The 16,412-nt window shown below is 43.9% G+C and overlaps 1 protein-coding gene across 9 annotated transcripts in view; it reads left to right on the forward strand.

The window, feature by feature from the left end:
* Positions 1–717: 717 nt before the first annotated feature.
* Ehbp1 (EH domain binding protein 1) overlaps positions 718–16,412 on the forward strand; it is a 265,866-nt gene continuing 250,171 nt past the window's right edge. For 5 of the 9 annotated variants that reach the window (XM_045137247.1, XM_045137254.1, XM_045137251.1 and 2 more), the window contains exons 1-2: positions 1,154–1,176; positions 2,133–2,542. In XM_045137247.1, the coding sequence (XP_044993182.1) occupies positions 2,439–2,542 (104 nt within the window). In that variant the 5' untranslated portion in view covers positions 1,154–1,176; positions 2,133–2,438. Of the gene's footprint in view, positions 735–1,035; positions 1,177–2,132; positions 2,543–16,412 lie in introns of those variants that run through there. The other 4 variants (XM_045137250.1, XM_045137248.1, XM_045137249.1 and 1 more) reach the window with 4 other exon arrangements.

The following is a 16,412-nucleotide window of genomic DNA, read 5'->3' on the forward strand; positions in this document are numbered from 1 at the left end:
TACAACCGGCCGGCAGCAGAAACCCAGGGAAAGACGGTGGCCGTCTACAGTTATTTTCCAGTTCATCGTAAGCACTCCTCCCTTCTCCCTTCCCAGCCATTCAGAGCAATGGGCAGCCTGTTCTCAGCTGCTTTCCAATTATTTATTTATTTATAAACTTTTTTGTTTATTTATGAGAGAGAGAGAGAGAGAGAGAGAGAGAGAATGGGAGAATGGGCGCGCCAGGGCCTCCAGCCGCTGTAAACCAACTCCATCCAGATGCGCGCGCCCCCCTGGTGCAGCTGGCTTACGTGGGTCCTGGGGAATCGAACCTGAGTCCTCTGGCCTATGCAGGTAAGCGCCTTAACGGCTAAGCCAGCCCTCCAGCCCCCGTAAACTAATTAACTGATTCATTTATTTATTTTATTTTTAAAAGAAGGCTGGGGAGAGTGAGAGAGAGACCCTTGCACCCGCGCTCCGGGCCGGCTCCTGTGGGCGGAGCCTCAGATGACGGACGCGCGTGCTAGCCAATGAAGCGACTCCGGCTCCTCCCTCCCCTCCCCTCCCCGCCCCCCGACTCCCCGTCCGGGTGGGCGGGGCACACGCGCAGGGGCGCCGACCAATGGCAGCGCGGCGGGCGGAGGCGCCGGCCAATGGCAGCGCGGCGGGCGGAGGCGCCGGCCAATGGCCGCGCGGCGGACGGGGCGGGCCGCGCCGCCGTGGGTAGGGTTAGTGTGCGCGGTGCGGCGGGGGAGGTAATGATGATGGTGGCGGCGGCGGCGGCGGCGGCGGAGGAGGAGGAGGGAGGCGGGGGAGGGGGTGCCGGGCGCTGAGCCGCAGCCCTGCCAGGCTTGGCCAGGGCGGTCGGGCGGTCGGTCGGTGGGTGGGTGGGTGGGTTGGGGGGTGGGGGGCAACGTTGCCAGGGCCGACCGGTCAGGGAGGCAGGGGGAGTGGGGCGTGCAGAATTGAGCGGGCGGCGGCGGCGGCGGTGGTGGTCGGGGGGCGGGGAGGGGGTATCCTCCGCGGGAAGAGTCTCCCCGGGCTCGCGGGCAGCTCCCCGCGTGGCTCGCCCCGGTCCATGCGGCTCCGGCGGGCATGGTGGAGGAGGAGGACTCGCCGGTGGAGGCGGCGGCGGAGCGGATGTGAGCCGGGCGCGGGGCCGCCCTCAGCCCGGCCGCGGGATTAGAGAGGTGTGAGGTGGGGAGGGGGCCGGGCCGGGCCGGGCCGGGGTGGGCGAGAGGCGGGGCCCGGGACACCGAGCTGGCCGAGAGCGGAGCGACGGGGGTCGTGGGGGGGGGGGGTGGGCCGCGGGCACGTCTGCATGACAGGGGCCGCGCGGCGCTGCACGGGGATGGGGGGAGGGAGACCCTGCACACCCCCACCCCCGAACCCCACCCCGCCGCCAGATGCATTTGCCCCTGCTGGTCGTCGCCTCAAGTCCAGGCAGGACTTTTCCACCTCGCTCCTGTTGGCAGCCAAGGGCAGTGGTTGCTGGTGGTGGTGGGGGGGGAGCCCCAAAAGGCCAAGAGCTGGGGGGGGGGACTTTGCTCCTCTTCCTCGTTGCCTTGAGGTTTCCCTCCACTCCTGCTTTTCCCATTCGTTTTGCACTCCCTCCCTGCTCCCTAGTTTGTTCCAAGCACATATTTTAGAACTCGAGACTATTACTTACCGGCTGCAGAAATAACAATAATAGTAATAATAATAATAAAGTTTATTTTAAAAACATTCCACCATTCCCTCCTCCTCCCCGCCACGGCCCCCGGTGACGGTGGGCATTAAGCAGCATCCCCCCCCCCCCCCCGCAGACTTTCCCGCTCAGGCCGCCCTCCTGTGATGCTTACCTGGAGGATGACAGCTTCCCCCCCCCACGCACCCCGTTTTCTGTGTGTGTCTCCCCCGATCGTTGCTCGTCATTACCTGATAGTGTGATGATGTCGCACCTTGTCCTCGGTGTTAAATTGGCCTTTCCTCCTTGGCATCTTGCATCCTTGGTGTCGCTGGCTCTTGAGGCCCGTGTTTTGTTTCATTGTTTCGAAGAAACATGCAGATGACCGAGGTTGTTGCAACCCTTATCCAACGTGGGTGGTTAACTCACCCCTCACGCAGCTTTTCTCATATCCTTTCCGGTTTTTGTCTTTTGTTTTGCTTTTCAGTCCTGCAGAATCCACGTCACACGTAGTCCCCGAGGTGGCATGCTGGTATCTACACGAGGGAACCTCCTCTCGCTCATCCTGTCGATGTTTCTGATACTGTTCTTGACTGGACCACGTTCCTCTGAGATGGGATTTACCCTGTGAAACAGGGAGAAGAACTTATGGACCTCCAGCATCATTTCAAGCTGTAGTTGAGTTTTTGTCTTCAACACCGCAGGCGTACATGCAGAGCTCTTTTGCTTTGCACCCTCTGCCTTATTGAAGCTGCCTTGTGTTTGAAGCAGAACTGTTCCAAGTCCATTGGCCATGGCTTCAGTTTGGAAGAGACTGCAGCGTGTGGGGAAGCATGCATCGAAGTTCCAGTTTGTGGCCTCCTACCAGGAGCTGATGGTTGAGTGTACAAAGAAATGGTAAGATGTGCTTAGGGTTGGAGATTGCTGTCCTGTGGCCTAAAACTCTTTGGGGCTTCAACCCTAGGTCTTGAGAAGCAGATTTACCTTTCTGGAGTGCACAGGTGTTCATATGCCGGGCGGGGCGGCTGCTGGTTAACAAGCGTTGTGGTGTGCGCTGTTGCTTGTGGGTACTGTCCCTGCGAATTTTAATTACTGCTTTTTTTTTTGATATGGCTCAGAGGACTGTAACTGAGATGACACTAAGTACAGAAGATTTGGTCTTAAGGTCATTTATCATTAATGTTAAGATAATACAATTTTGAGAAGGTGAGGAATGGCTATGGGCGTGTAAAATTTTAATGTAACATGTTTTAGTATATAAGTTTGTATTGTACAGCTGGTGTTTTTATTTTGTTCTTTTTGAAAAAATATTTTTTTCTTGAAGAGAAAGACTTTTTCACTACTTGAATGATGGAATGCAGTCCACACAGCATTAAAAATTCTTTTGTGAAATGCTTAGTCAGGCAACTGTATTTTCTTTTAATTGCCTAATGGGATACATTTCTTGGCAGGATTTAAGGAAGCAATTAGTAGCACTGGTGTGTGATTTTTCTCCTTTCCACTTGAGGAAAGCAACAAGAATTCTTAGTGGGGGTGGGGAGTTCATCTTAAGCAATTGATCCTTTGGGTTTTGATTTATTGTGGTGATTAAGCAGTATCACTGCAAAATAAAGCTCATTTCTTTGACCGTAAGGGCTGTGATCTCATGTCGGTAATAACCTTTCTTTTTGACATCCTTTTATTAGATAAAGGAAATGCTCTGCTCATACATTTATTTGGGAACTAACTTCTGAATGTTCTTATTTTGAGCTTGTGAGGATTGCTATTTTAAAATCAGGCAAAAAATTATCAAAACAAATTGCCTGCTTTATACCAGCTACTGCTGATTTAGAGTCAGAAATGACACCCTCCCTACCCTCAGGGAGCTTACAGTCCAGGCTTAGGACATCCATGTGCATACACCGAGATAGATACAGTAAACATATGTATGATACAGGGAGTTTCATTTCTTCCATCCAGTTGGGTATCCTTGGGGATGCTACTTGTCTGTAATTCAAATTCCCATGTGCTCAAAAGGTTAAAAAAAATCTGTTTTTTTTTTTGGCTGGGTATGGTGGTGCACGCCTGTAATCCCAACATTTAGGAGGTGGAGTTAGGAGGATCTGTAGTTTGTTTGAGGTTGCTAGGCTACGTGAGACCCTGTATCAAAAAAATTGAAAAGAAAGTAAAATGTCAGTTTCTTGTGAGGAATGGTGGCTTTTGCTGGGGCCAGAGGATCACTATAAGATTTTGGCTTTCTTTAGCTACAGAGCCCCCACCAAAAAAGAAAATTCGTTTTCTTCACTACCATTGCTCTTTGACATCCCCTTTCCCACCTTGAGCAATATTTAACCTTGCTAATGTGATGAAGGTGAAAACAGTAGTGAAACCCTAACGTGATTATTGTTGAGTAGATGGCTGGGCTACTTGGAGGGATGGGCATTATGGCACATCTTTGGGATAAGTGACTATCATTGGGTCTGAATTTAACATTGGAAGCATTTGGATGGTCTATGATTTTTAGACATATGCTTCTAAATAATTCTGAACTTTTACTTGCTCTTCTTTAGAAATGTTCCTTAAAGCAAACAAGAGATAATGCTAGAGAATATCATATCTGTTTGATAGGTAGGAATTTTATTTGTAAATGAACCCATAAAGAGAGACTTAAAGTATTTTTATTATATAAAAGTTGGCTTTAATAATTAGTTTTAGCTAACAGTGCTTTTACCTTACCCTGCTTAGGGCTCTTTTGACAGATACTGATCGGGCCTAGTTTCTACACTCATAGCTGTAGTCTGGTAGTTTGGTTTTTCAATCCTCCTTTTGATACTTAAACAACAATTACAGCTGTGTGTGGTGGCGCACACCTTTGATCCCAGCACTCGGGAGGCTGAGGCAGGAGGATCATTTTGAGTTCGAGGCCACCCTGAGACTGCTTAGTGAATTCCAGGTCAGGTGGAACGAGAGTGAAACCTTACCATTAAAAAAAAAAACAAAAAAACTCTTAAATTATTATATGTGTGTGCCGAATTAGACTATATTTAAAGGGTTTAGAATAGCTTGGAACACACAGTAAGAACATTTCTACCAGCGAATTTTATTTTTGCAATGCTGAGGATTGTACTCAGGACTTTGCATGTGCTGCATCCCAACCCTGCTTTTACATTTTCGACGTTACTTTAGGGGTGTGGAAGAATAAAGAGAGAAAAGGAACTTAGAGATGTTGATTTAATGAAAGCAAGCAGTACTAGGGATAAACTACAAATGTTGAGGCTAAGAAAATAGATCCAGTATAAATTAGAGCAGAAGGCATAAACTATAAAAAGAAATAACAGTATTTTATTAGGACTGTATCCTTGGAGGTCTGTGTACATTGTGTGTGTGTGTGTGTGTGTGTGTGTGTGTGTGTGTGTGTGCGCCACACATGTATGCCCAGCTTGTGTGTGGAGATCGGCGGACAGCCTTGGGTGTCATTCCTTGCCTTCCACGTTGTTTCAAACTGCGTTGTTTTTACTATGTTAGCTGACGGTGAGCTTCTGGGAGATTCTCCTGCCTCTGCCTCCCATCCTGCTGTCCTGCATCTGGCTTCACATGGGTTCTGGGGATACAGTCTTAGGTATTCATGCCATTGCCTTTTATTTGTTTATTTATTTTAATTTTTAAAAATACTTTATTTGCAAGCAGAGAGCGATGGAGAGAAAACAGAGAATGGGCACACCAAGGCCTCCAGCCATTTCAAATGAACTCCAGATGCGTGCACCACTTTGGGCATCTGCTTTACGTGGGTACAGGGGAATCAAGCCTGGGTTGTTAGGCTTTGCCGGGAAAGTGCCTTAACTGCTGAGCCATCTATCTAGCCCACCATTGCCTTTTAGAATCTTACTACTTAAAAACTATGTCTGAGACTCAGGAGCATTTGGAATACTTGGAAACTAGAATCTGCATTTTAACAAGGTTCATAACATGCATATTTAAAGTTTAAGAAAGAAGCAGCAAAAAAAAAAAGAAGCAGCATTTAAAACTAATGTTTTCTACCTTATCAAGTATCTGTTTTTTGCAAAAATATATTTTTAAATATTTTTTAAAATTTATTTGGCAAAGAAAGGGAGGGAGAGAGACAGAGAGAGAATGGGTGCATCAGGGCCTCCAGCCACTGCAAACCAACTCCAGATGCATGCACCCCCTTGTGCATCTGACTAACTTGGGTCCTGGGGAATTGAACTTGGGTCCTTTGGGTTTGCAGGCAAATGCCTTAACCACTAGGCCATCTTCTCCAGCCTGAAAAAAATTTTTTTAAAATTTATTTGGGACAGAGGAGAGAGAGAGAGAGAGAGAGAGTGAGAGAGAGAGAGAGAGGGAACGAGATAGATCGCTAGATATTGGCGTGCTAGGGCCTCCTGCCACAAGCAGGTTCTAGATGCATGCACCTCTTTTGTGTATCGCATCATCTGGCTTTTGTGGGTACTGGGGAATTGAACACAGGCTGCAAAGCTTTGCATGTTTAATTGCTGAGCTACCTCTCCACCCCTAAGTACCCATTCTTTTATAGCAGTATTTTATTTTTATTTATTTATTTATTTGGGGTGGGGGGAGAATGGGTACGCCAGGGCCTCCAGCTGCTGCAAACAAACTCCACATTCCAGATGCATGAGCCACCTTGTGCATGTGGCTTACGTGGGTCCTTGGGAACTGAACCTGGGTCCTTTGGCTTTGTAGGCAAGTGCCTTAATGGCTAAGCTATCTCCCTAGCCCCTCCCCCCATTCTTGACTCCTGAGATAAAGTACTTGGAAAACCCATTCACTTCAGCATGAATTTGAAAGTCAGTGGCGTGAAGATAGTAGGGAAGAACAAAAAACCAGATTTGCTCTTATTTGTCTATGAGAAGAGCAGTACACCTTGAGGAAGGAGGCAGCAGCAAATTTGGAGATGATAGTTTTTGTTTTTTGTTTTTGTAACCTTCCTGTATTCATTGTTGGCCCCAGATCATGTACTTCCCAGTAGTAGACCAGCTGGTAGAGCTCTCAGCAAGGGCTAAGACTGGCCACTGGCAGTAAGTTTGGAAGAAAGAATGTGCTGTCAGTTTTCTCTTTACTTCCTGTCCTTTCCTTTTGATTTTGATTGAGGGGATGGGTCGCCAGGGCCTCTAGCCACTGGAAACGAACTCCAAATGTATGCAGCACTTTTAGCACCTGGCTTTATGTGGGTACTAGGGAACTGAGTCCAGGTCACTGGGCGTTGCAGGCAAGCGCCTTAACTGCTGAGCCATCTTTCCAGCCCCCAAATGTGTCCTTATATATGGTTCTACAGGTGTTCCAGAAAGCTGCTTTGATGTTGGCAGGTTGTGGTTATGATACTAATTTAACTATGTTGCAGAATTAGATTCTGGTAGGAGCTCTGTAATAGCTGGTATGAACCATTATTTATAAGCATGTATTATATATGATGTGTTTAGATCTCTGTTCTCTGTAATTGAGCATATTTTTATCTATGAGTTCATATCCCATCTAATTTTTAATTATGGTAGGATTGAAGAGAAGTCAGAAGCTTTTTCTCAAAAAGTCATAATTGGTTCCTGATTTTCAATATCATAAAATTTCTTTTTCTTGTTTTAAAATATATTATGCAGTATGGTTTAACATTGTAGAAGTGCTCCTCATTTGCTCTTTACAAACCTTTTATCTTGGGATTTGAAAAATAACAAGTAAAGTATTTAAGGTTGTGTTACTGGCCTATTAGATAATATGTAAGCCCCTTAATCTGATGTTTTAGGGTCTCTGTGACTGATGCTGGTTAGTTTTCCAACTGGAAAGCCAATAAGGAGCATTCATTTCCGATCCACTTCTTGGTAGCTTAAGCAACTGTTTGTCTATTGATTACTAATAGAGTCATGTGTAGTTATATGGGATGATGTGAAGAGTTTTTGAAATAATATAGTGATAAGCAGGAAAAAGAATTAAATTGGAAACTTGCTTGGTGTGGTTTCAGAGCATCTGAAGGTTTGTGTGTCGAGACAGTGAACAAGGGTTAATTCAGTAAGAGGCTGGATGTTGGTAGGGACTAGATGAAATTGGACCTTAAAATCATGGTTAAGACTTGGATTTAAGTGTGGTGTGAAGCCACTGGAAGGACTTGGAGTGGGCAAATGATAAAATCTAATTTACAGTTTTCAAAAAGACTGTTCTGAATATTTTGTGGAATGTAACCTGTCATGAATAAAAGTAAAAACAGGGATATCAGTTAGAAAGCTCTTATGATAGACCAAATAAAGAAATGGCTATTTTGTATGAAAGGTCACCAAAACCACCACTTATCACCACACTGTATTGTGGCATAACTTGTACTTTTTATGTGTAGTAAAATGCATCTATTGTCAGTGTAGAAATCAGTTTTGACAAATTTATATGTCTTTATATCTGGAAAAGAAGTTTTCTGAAAGTGTAGTGGACAGAACTTACTGATAGATTAGTAATTGTAACAAGTGATAAGTCAGCAATGACTATAGGTCTTTGGCCTGAGCAACCAGGTGGATATCAAATTAATTACAGGAATGAGGGAACCCCTGAGGAAAAGATATGATGTAAGGGAGCAATCAAGAGTTTTTGTTTTTCTTAAAATTTTCTTAAAATTTGACACAGTTGTTTTAGGAACCTCCACACTGATTTCCACAATGGCTGGACCAGATTGCAATCCCACCAGTAGTGTAGAAGGGTTCCTCTTTTTCCACATCCCTGCCAACATTTATGATCATTTGTTTTCATGATGGTGGCCATTCTGTCAGAGAATTTTGCTACAATGAAGAGACAAGGATGGTGACACGTTATTTATTTTATTTTATTCATTTGAGGGGGGAAATGGGTGCCTCAGGGCCTTCAGCCACTGTAAGTTAACTCCAGCTGCATGTGTCACCTTGTGCATCTGGCTTAGATGGGTCTTGGGGAATTGAACCTAGGTCCTTCGGCTTCACAGGCAAACCTCTAAAAAATGTAACGATGGACACTGTGATAAGAGAAGTTCACCACGGAACAGTCTTGGAAAGACTGATTTGAATTCGAAGCAAAACCAAGTCACTGTTAGGAGACATGAAGGGCCACGCATGGGTAGGGAGCAGGTGTGCCAGCTGAGGTGCTGAGAGAAGGTGCCCGTGTCTTCCTCACCGGCTTTCCGGCTCCTCAGGGCAGTGTCAGCCGAGTATCAGGAGAGTCTTCAGCTGACAGGGAGGAGGACCGAGGGAAATGACTAGGGCGGTTCAGGAGGGTCGCCGGACAACGAGAAAGACCCTTTTCGACTTTGTGTTCAGACATTTGGAGCGGATGCAGCCGTGACGTTTGCGTGTTTTAACCCGGTGTGTGTTCAGTGTTTGCGTCTGTGCGTGGAGGGGCAGAGTGGCGTGGGGCAGTGGGCAGGGGAGGCAGCGCAGGAGGGGTGAGGTGGGCAGTGAGGAGGTTACGACTCAGCCGCGAAGCCGAACACTGCCGGGGCTGGCACAGCCAAGTGGAAGAGCCCACGGTGGAGGTCGGAAACAGTGAGGCACTTGGTTTCTGAAGAGTGTGGTGAACGTTAATTACTAGAGCCAAATGGTTACTTTGGGTTTTAAAAAAGGAGCGTACATCTCTAATGTATTTGTGATGTACTATGGATTAAATAGAAATATGCCCTTATTTAAAAAAAAAAAAAACAGATTCAATTTCTTCGTGTATTTGCATGGGTCATCTTGGAGGCACTCTCTTTGCTCCTTACGTTATTGCTGTTAATGTATGACCGTAACAGTTGGTGAATGACATGGAAAGGAGGAAAAGATCCTGGGAAATGTAAAGATTTTTGGTAGTCAGGGGCTGTTGATACCAAGAATAAGGGGAGGGTGCTTAAGACAAGGAGCCAGAAACTGACACCTTTAATGGGAGAGGGGAGATAAGGCAGAAGGAATAGATGATTGCAAAAAGGAAAGGTGTGGATGGTTTTGACCCATAACTTCAGGTCTTGCTTGTCAAGAGACCAGTTTGCATTACTTTTTGCTTTTGGATTTTCTACGTAGGGTCTCACCGAAGTCCAGGCTGACCTGGAATTCACTCCGTAGTCTCAGGGTAGCCTTGAACTCAAGGCGATCCTCCTACCTCTGCCTCCCGAGGGCTGGGTTTAAAGGCGGGCACCAGCACGCCTGGCTAGATTACATTTTGTATTGTGAACTATGTGACTCTTCACTGCCTTATTTATTGACACGAAACACTGTAATCTTTTCTGCACTATGAAGGATACATACAATTTTAGCAATTACTAGACTTGGTAACTTGCTTATAACTTTATGGTAGTGGCGTATAGACTTACTTAAAAAGTTGGAATTGGGGGGCTGGGCAGATAGCTCGGTATGTAAAAGCCAAGCATTACACAAGCATTATAACCTGAGTTCAGTGCCCAACACCCACACGTAAAAGGCCACACTGCCGGGGCAGCAGAGACAGGAAGGTTGCCGGGCCTTGCTAGTCAGTCAGTTTATCCTTAAAACGCAGGAGCTTCAGGTTCAGTGAGAGACCTTCTCCCAGTGTCTCCTCTTTCATCCACATGTGTGTGCATCTGTGCACACCCATGCATACACCATGTAAAAACACATACACCGGTTTGGAGTTGTCACGTGGGGAGTTTTGTCCAGATTTCACAGTTATTCTTATGCCACAGTCGAACGCAGCTGTTGTTGTAGAAACGTGTCCTTCTGCACTGACTGCTTATGCCTCTAGATCAAGAGTTGGCAAACTCTGGCCTGATGGAGTCCTGTAATTCTCCTACGTATTGTCTATGGTGACTTCTATACTGCAGTGGCAGTTAAGTAGTTCCCACTCAGATTGAAGGGCTGCAGAGTTTAACATGTTCATTATCAGGCACTTTAAGAAAAAGTTTCACTGAGTATGGTAGTGCATGCCTGTAATCCTAGGACTCACGGTGCCATGAATTTAAGGCCAGCCTGAGCTGCATATGGAATTTCAGGTCATCCTGAGCTGCAGAGTGAGACCCTGTAGTTAAAAAAGAGCTAGAGAGATGGTTTAACAGTTAATAAGGCCGTTGCCTGCGAAGCTTAAAGACAGGTTCGATTCTCTAATGCCCACACAAGCCAGACGTACAAGGTGGCACATGCTTTGAGTTCGTTTGCAGTGGCTAGAGGCCCTGGTGTGTCCTTTCTCTCTCTCTCCTTGCCTCTCTCTATCTCAAATAAAAAAAATGTATTTAGGGCTGGAGAGATGGCTTAGCGGTTAAGCACTTGCCTGTGAAGCCTAAGGACCCTGGTTCAAGGCTTGGTTCCCCAGGTCCCACGTTAGCCAGATGCACAAGGGGGCGCACGCGTCTGGAGTTCATTTGCAGAGGCTGGAGGCCCTGGCGCGCCCATTCTCTCTCTCTCCTTTTATCTGTCTGTCTCTCTGTGTCTGTCGCTCTCAAATAAATAAATTTTAAAAAATGTATTTAAAAAAGAACCAATTTTACTGACTTCTGCTCTGAGTCATAATCTTCCTGCATAAATGGAACCCAGTGTACCTGTTCTAGCCTTATAGACTCTAACACACCCTTGGAGGGCCACTCAGGTCTATGTGCATTTTCTGGCTTTGTGATCCAAACAGTGATGTAGAGAGCTATTTAGAGACAAAGGGTGAGAGTAAGCGAGGAGACTGAAAATACAACAGAAACATCAAGCTGAATTGGTCGCCCATGTTTGAGTGACCGGAGGCATAGGAATAAACTAGAGAGCAACGTGCCGATCTGAAACGAACTGTTTTGGTAAAATATTGGCTTTCAGGAAGAAGAACTAAGTATTTTGCTTTGAGCAAAATCAACTTCGTATCGTTTTTACAGCTCCCCACTTTTTAAATCATCATGTCAAGTAGGTAACAGGGCTAACTTAATCACATTTTTTTTTTTCAGTTTTTGTGAGGTAGGGTCTTCCTGTAGCTCAGGCTGACCTGGAATTCACTATGTAGTCTCAGGGTGGCCTCGAACTCACGGTGATCCTCCTACCTCTGCCTCCCGAGTGCTGGGCTTAAAAGCGTGCTTCACCATGCCCAGCTCTCAACTTAAAATTGGAATGCTTTTCTTAATTTAATTTAATGATTAATTTAAATTAATTAATTTAAATTTAACTTAATTAATTTCTTCAAAGTGTAATACTTTGTCATTCATTGTGTCGGTGTCTTTGAGTCCTTCCTACCATGGGATTATGACGATTTTATGATATTTCCTTTCTCCTGCCTTGTCTCCCACCCTCTCTTCCCAGGACCCCGCACACGCGGTGCATACCCTCTGCCACTGAGCTTTACCCCAACTCCTTTATGATGTAGTTTTTTTTCCCCACTAACTTACATTTATTTAAAATTTTCATAGAGTAAAAACCATCCTTTTTGTGTATAATTCTATGAATTTTAACAAATGCACATGCCATGTAATTTATAAACAGAACAAGATACAGAAAAGTTCTATCATTACAAACAAATCCCTTCTGCTACCACTTTAATTGTCTTATTTTTATTTATTTATTTGCAAGGAGAGAGAGAAAAAAAAGATGGGTGCGCCAGGGCCTTTAGCCACTGTAAACAAAGAAAGTCCAGATGTATGTGCTACTTTGCATCTGGTTTTACATAGATACTGGGGAATTGAACCAGGGTTGTTAGGCTCTGATGGCAAGTGCCTTAACCACTGAGCTATCTCTCCAGTCCCACTTTACCTTTTGATAGCCCCATCCTCCATCCCTGTTGGCGTACCCCTGACAGAAAACACACAAATCAAGTGACAGTCTTTTGAGTTTGATTTCATCTACTTAGCAAATGAATTTAAGATTTCCCCAAGTTGTTGCATATTTAGTTCCTTAGTTGTTATTGCTGAGTAGAATTTCATTGTCTGAATGGTTATGCGATGATTTTTGTATCTATGCACCAGTTGAAATATATCCTCAATTTTTATTGTTCTCCATTTTCTACGTCTAGTAAAGGCTAGTGCCTTTAACCACTGAGCATCTCCCCAACCTCATGCATATGTAGATATAGATATAGATATAGATATAGATATAGATATAGATATAGATATAGATATACATGGTTTAGTTTTGTTTTTCAAGGTAAGGTCTCACTCTAGCCCAGGCTGACCTAGAATTCACTGTGTAGTCTCAGGCTGGCCTCAGACTCACAGCGATCCTCCTACCTCTGCCTCCTGAGTGCTGGGATTAAAGGCGTGCACCACCACTCCTGGCCTCCCCATGCATATTTTAAAAATAAATTTCAAAAAATTTTTGTTACTTATTTATTTGAGAGTGACAGACAGAGAGAGAAAGAGGGGGAGAGGGAGAGAATGGGTGCGCCAGGGCCTCCAGCCACTGTAAACGAACTCCAGACGTGTGCGTCCCCTTGTGCATCTGGCTTACATGGGTCCTGGGGAATCGAGCCTCGAACCAGGGTCCTTAGGCTTCACAGGCAAGCACTTAACCATTAAGCCATCTCTCCAGCCCTAAAAACCAATTTTTTAAAATACTTTATTAGAGAAAGAGGCAGATAGAGTAGAGAGAGAATGAGCAGGCCAGGACCTCTAGCCACTGCAAACGAACTCCAGATGAATGCGGCACCTTGTGTACCTGGCTTACGTGGGCTCTGGGGTGTTGAGCATGGGCTGTTAGGCTTTTCAGGCAAGTACCCTAATTCCCATGCCATCTCTCCAGCCCTAAAAATTGCTTTTTAAAGGGGCTATTGGATGAATTTATTTTTAATTTTAATTAATTGATTTGAAAGTGACAGAGAAAGGCAGATAGAGAGAGAGAGAGAATGGGCGCGCCAGGGCCTCCAGCTACCGCAAACGAACTCCAGAAGCGTGCGCCCCCTTGTGCATCTGGCTGGCGTGGGTCCTGGGGAATCAAGCCTCGAACCTGGGTCCTTAGGCGTCACAGGCAAGAGCTTAACCACTAAGCCATCTCTCCAGCCCTGTTGGATGAAATTTTAATGGATTATGTGAAGAAGTTCTACTCGTGGGATTTAATTTAGTCTCATACTAGTTTTACAATTAAAATGCTCAAGGAACTTAACATCTGGCATTTCTGGAAATACACTGTTGGTGTATCAGATGTTCTCATGACATGGACGAGTTCAACAGAAGCAGAGCTGAAGTAGTTCGCCGCGTGGTTTACAACGGTGCAGTGTTCTCAGGGAAGCCTGCAGAAAGCATTTTGAAGTGAATGCTCGTGCTCATAGTGCCTGTTAGGGTCTTGACGTCATTTCGTAAAAGGAGCGAAATAAGTTTATAAAGGGCAGTTTAGGAGATTAGTGCACAGGGTAGTTGTGTATGTGTCTCACTCTTTTACTGTTTTAGTGATATTTTTAGGAAACTTTGCTAATAAGCACTTAAATATTTTCTTTGGTAAGTTTGACCTATTGAAATGTTTCCTATTTTTATTAATTTTAGTATTGCTATTTAAATATACTTCTAAACTTAAAAAACATAAAACTTGACTTTAAAGAAATTATCACTTTAAAAGCTACATTTAAAAGAGTTTGTCAGCTTAAGAATTTAAGATAACACTATGTTGACTAATTTAGAGATATAAATAGAACAGAGATAATCTTAGAGGAGCAAGGGAGTACATATTGCTAAGTTCTTAAGAGAAACCAGTTGTTTCCACTGGACACTAGATTTGGCTCCGAGTCTACTGGCAACTGAGACACAAAGAGAAATATTGGCTCATGCGATTTTTGTTTTCTTAAAAAAGATTTTTGTTAATAAAAAAAACCCCACAAGCATGAAATGAAGAATAGTGGCATATGCCTACAATCCCAGGCCTTAGGAGGCTGAGGCAGAAAAATCATAACTTTTGGGGAAAGGCCAGTTCTTGGCCACATGAAGAAACCCTGTCTAAAAACAAAACAAAACAAAAAAAAGCCACTGGATAAAAAATCCCCATTTGCAAAATACCCAGAATTAGTATTAAAATAGATATTGCTTCATTAAATTTTTAATGACAACCCTTAAAGAGAATATGGCCAAGTAGCCTAGTTTTCTGATCACCCAATTTAAACCAAAATTTTAATTTTAATTTTGTAAAAGGAAAAAGACATTAAACATAAACCAGGTAGTTCTGGGCTGTCCAGAATCACATGTGGCTATTTTTAGAACTCTTTTTCTTTTGAAACATTTAATTAATTTATTTATTTGAGAGAGAGAGAGAGAAGCAGATATACACAGAGAGAATGGGTATGCCAAGGGCCTCTGGCCATTGAAAATGAACTCCAGACACGTACCACCTTGTGCACCTGGCTTTATGTGTGTATTGTGGAATCATACCTGAGTCCTTTGGCTTTGACAGCAAGGACCTTAACCACTAAGCCATCTCTCCAGATGTGGCTGTTTTTAATCTAAATGTGAATTAAATGAAATCAGAGATTCAGTTCTTCAGTTATATTAGCCATATCACACGTCATCCCTACTACATGCACCTAAGGGGCTACTGTATTTATGCTATATAAATGTGAAATACTCCCACCATGACAAAACATGTTACTGGACAGTGCTGATCTGCTTATTTTTCCTGTGAATGGTCGTCTGAATGATGGGGTGCTTTGGGAGTAGGGTGCATCCCTTAGAATGGTGTATCGGGAAGATTCCAGCAGATCTGTTATTTCAAAAGTTCCCAAATTGCTTAAAAGCATCAAATTATGCGTTGGAACTACTAGATCTTATTTTTTCTCCCAATACTTGATTCTCAAAGAATGCTTTGGTAGATTCTGGATGACCATTTCCTTTGGAACTCCAGAAATGTTTGAGTTGAGTTTTAGAATTTTCCTCATATGGTTCAGCTAATTTGTGATTTTTTTTTTCTTTGCTGTTGTTAAAAGTGAGGCAGTGTATTTTAGGTTTGTCACCTTTATAACTGTCAGAATTAATACAAACATTAGAAATGGCTTATTGATTTGTTTAAAAAGACTACTTTTATTTACTTCTTAGGTTTTGAAACTTCTCAAATGCTTATAGTGTTATTGAACTTAAGGTACTGGATTTCACTGAATCTCATCTTTTCCTTCTTCTTAAGTAATCCTTATTCTCACTTTGATTTTGGTATGGCTGTTGCCTTGACTCTGTTCTTTTATCTTTTGCCAAGACAGTGCTAAGGAGTCCAAGAGGTATAGTACGGCTTTCAGCAAGGTGCCAAGAAATGCTTAAAAATTTGAAACAGTAGCAGTTTGTGGAGGTTCCACTTTTAGTGTTAGAGGGCCATATTCCATTCAGTGAGAACATATTTTTAAATTAAAAAAAAATTTTTATTGACATATTCTATGCTATAAGATGAATAAATAATAATAAATAATAAAATAAATTTCTATACTATACAATAAACCATGATATTTCCCTCCCCTCCCCCACTTTCCCCTTTACATCTCTGTTCTCCATCATATCCCCTCCCTCTCTCCATTAGTCTCTTAATTTGATGTCATTATCTTTTTCTCCTATTATGAGACCATATTTGTTGTAACAAAAGGGCGGTTACCCTGCAGGTCTGTGACATGGGGGAGGCAGTGTCCAATCGAATTGTGAGGTTTGAGAAGTTTTGTTCAGTGTCCAACAAAGGTGAGTTTTTAGGACAGATAACCTGCTTTTCATTGTTTGCACCTGACTACTTAATTGAATGGTTAGATTTTTTTTCTTTTGGCCTGGGCTTGGAGTTTGTAAAGACATTAAGGGAATCTTGGCAGCAGGCTTTTATGATTCCCTGAATGGTTCCCTCACCCCTCTGGCTAATGTGGGTCCTGGGGAACCAAGCCTCGAACTTGGCTC

This window comes from Jaculus jaculus, chromosome 18, assembly GCF_020740685.1.
Source record: "Jaculus jaculus isolate mJacJac1 chromosome 18, mJacJac1.mat.Y.cur, whole genome shotgun sequence".
NCBI classification, from domain to species: Eukaryota; Metazoa; Chordata; class Mammalia; order Rodentia; family Dipodidae; genus Jaculus; species Jaculus jaculus.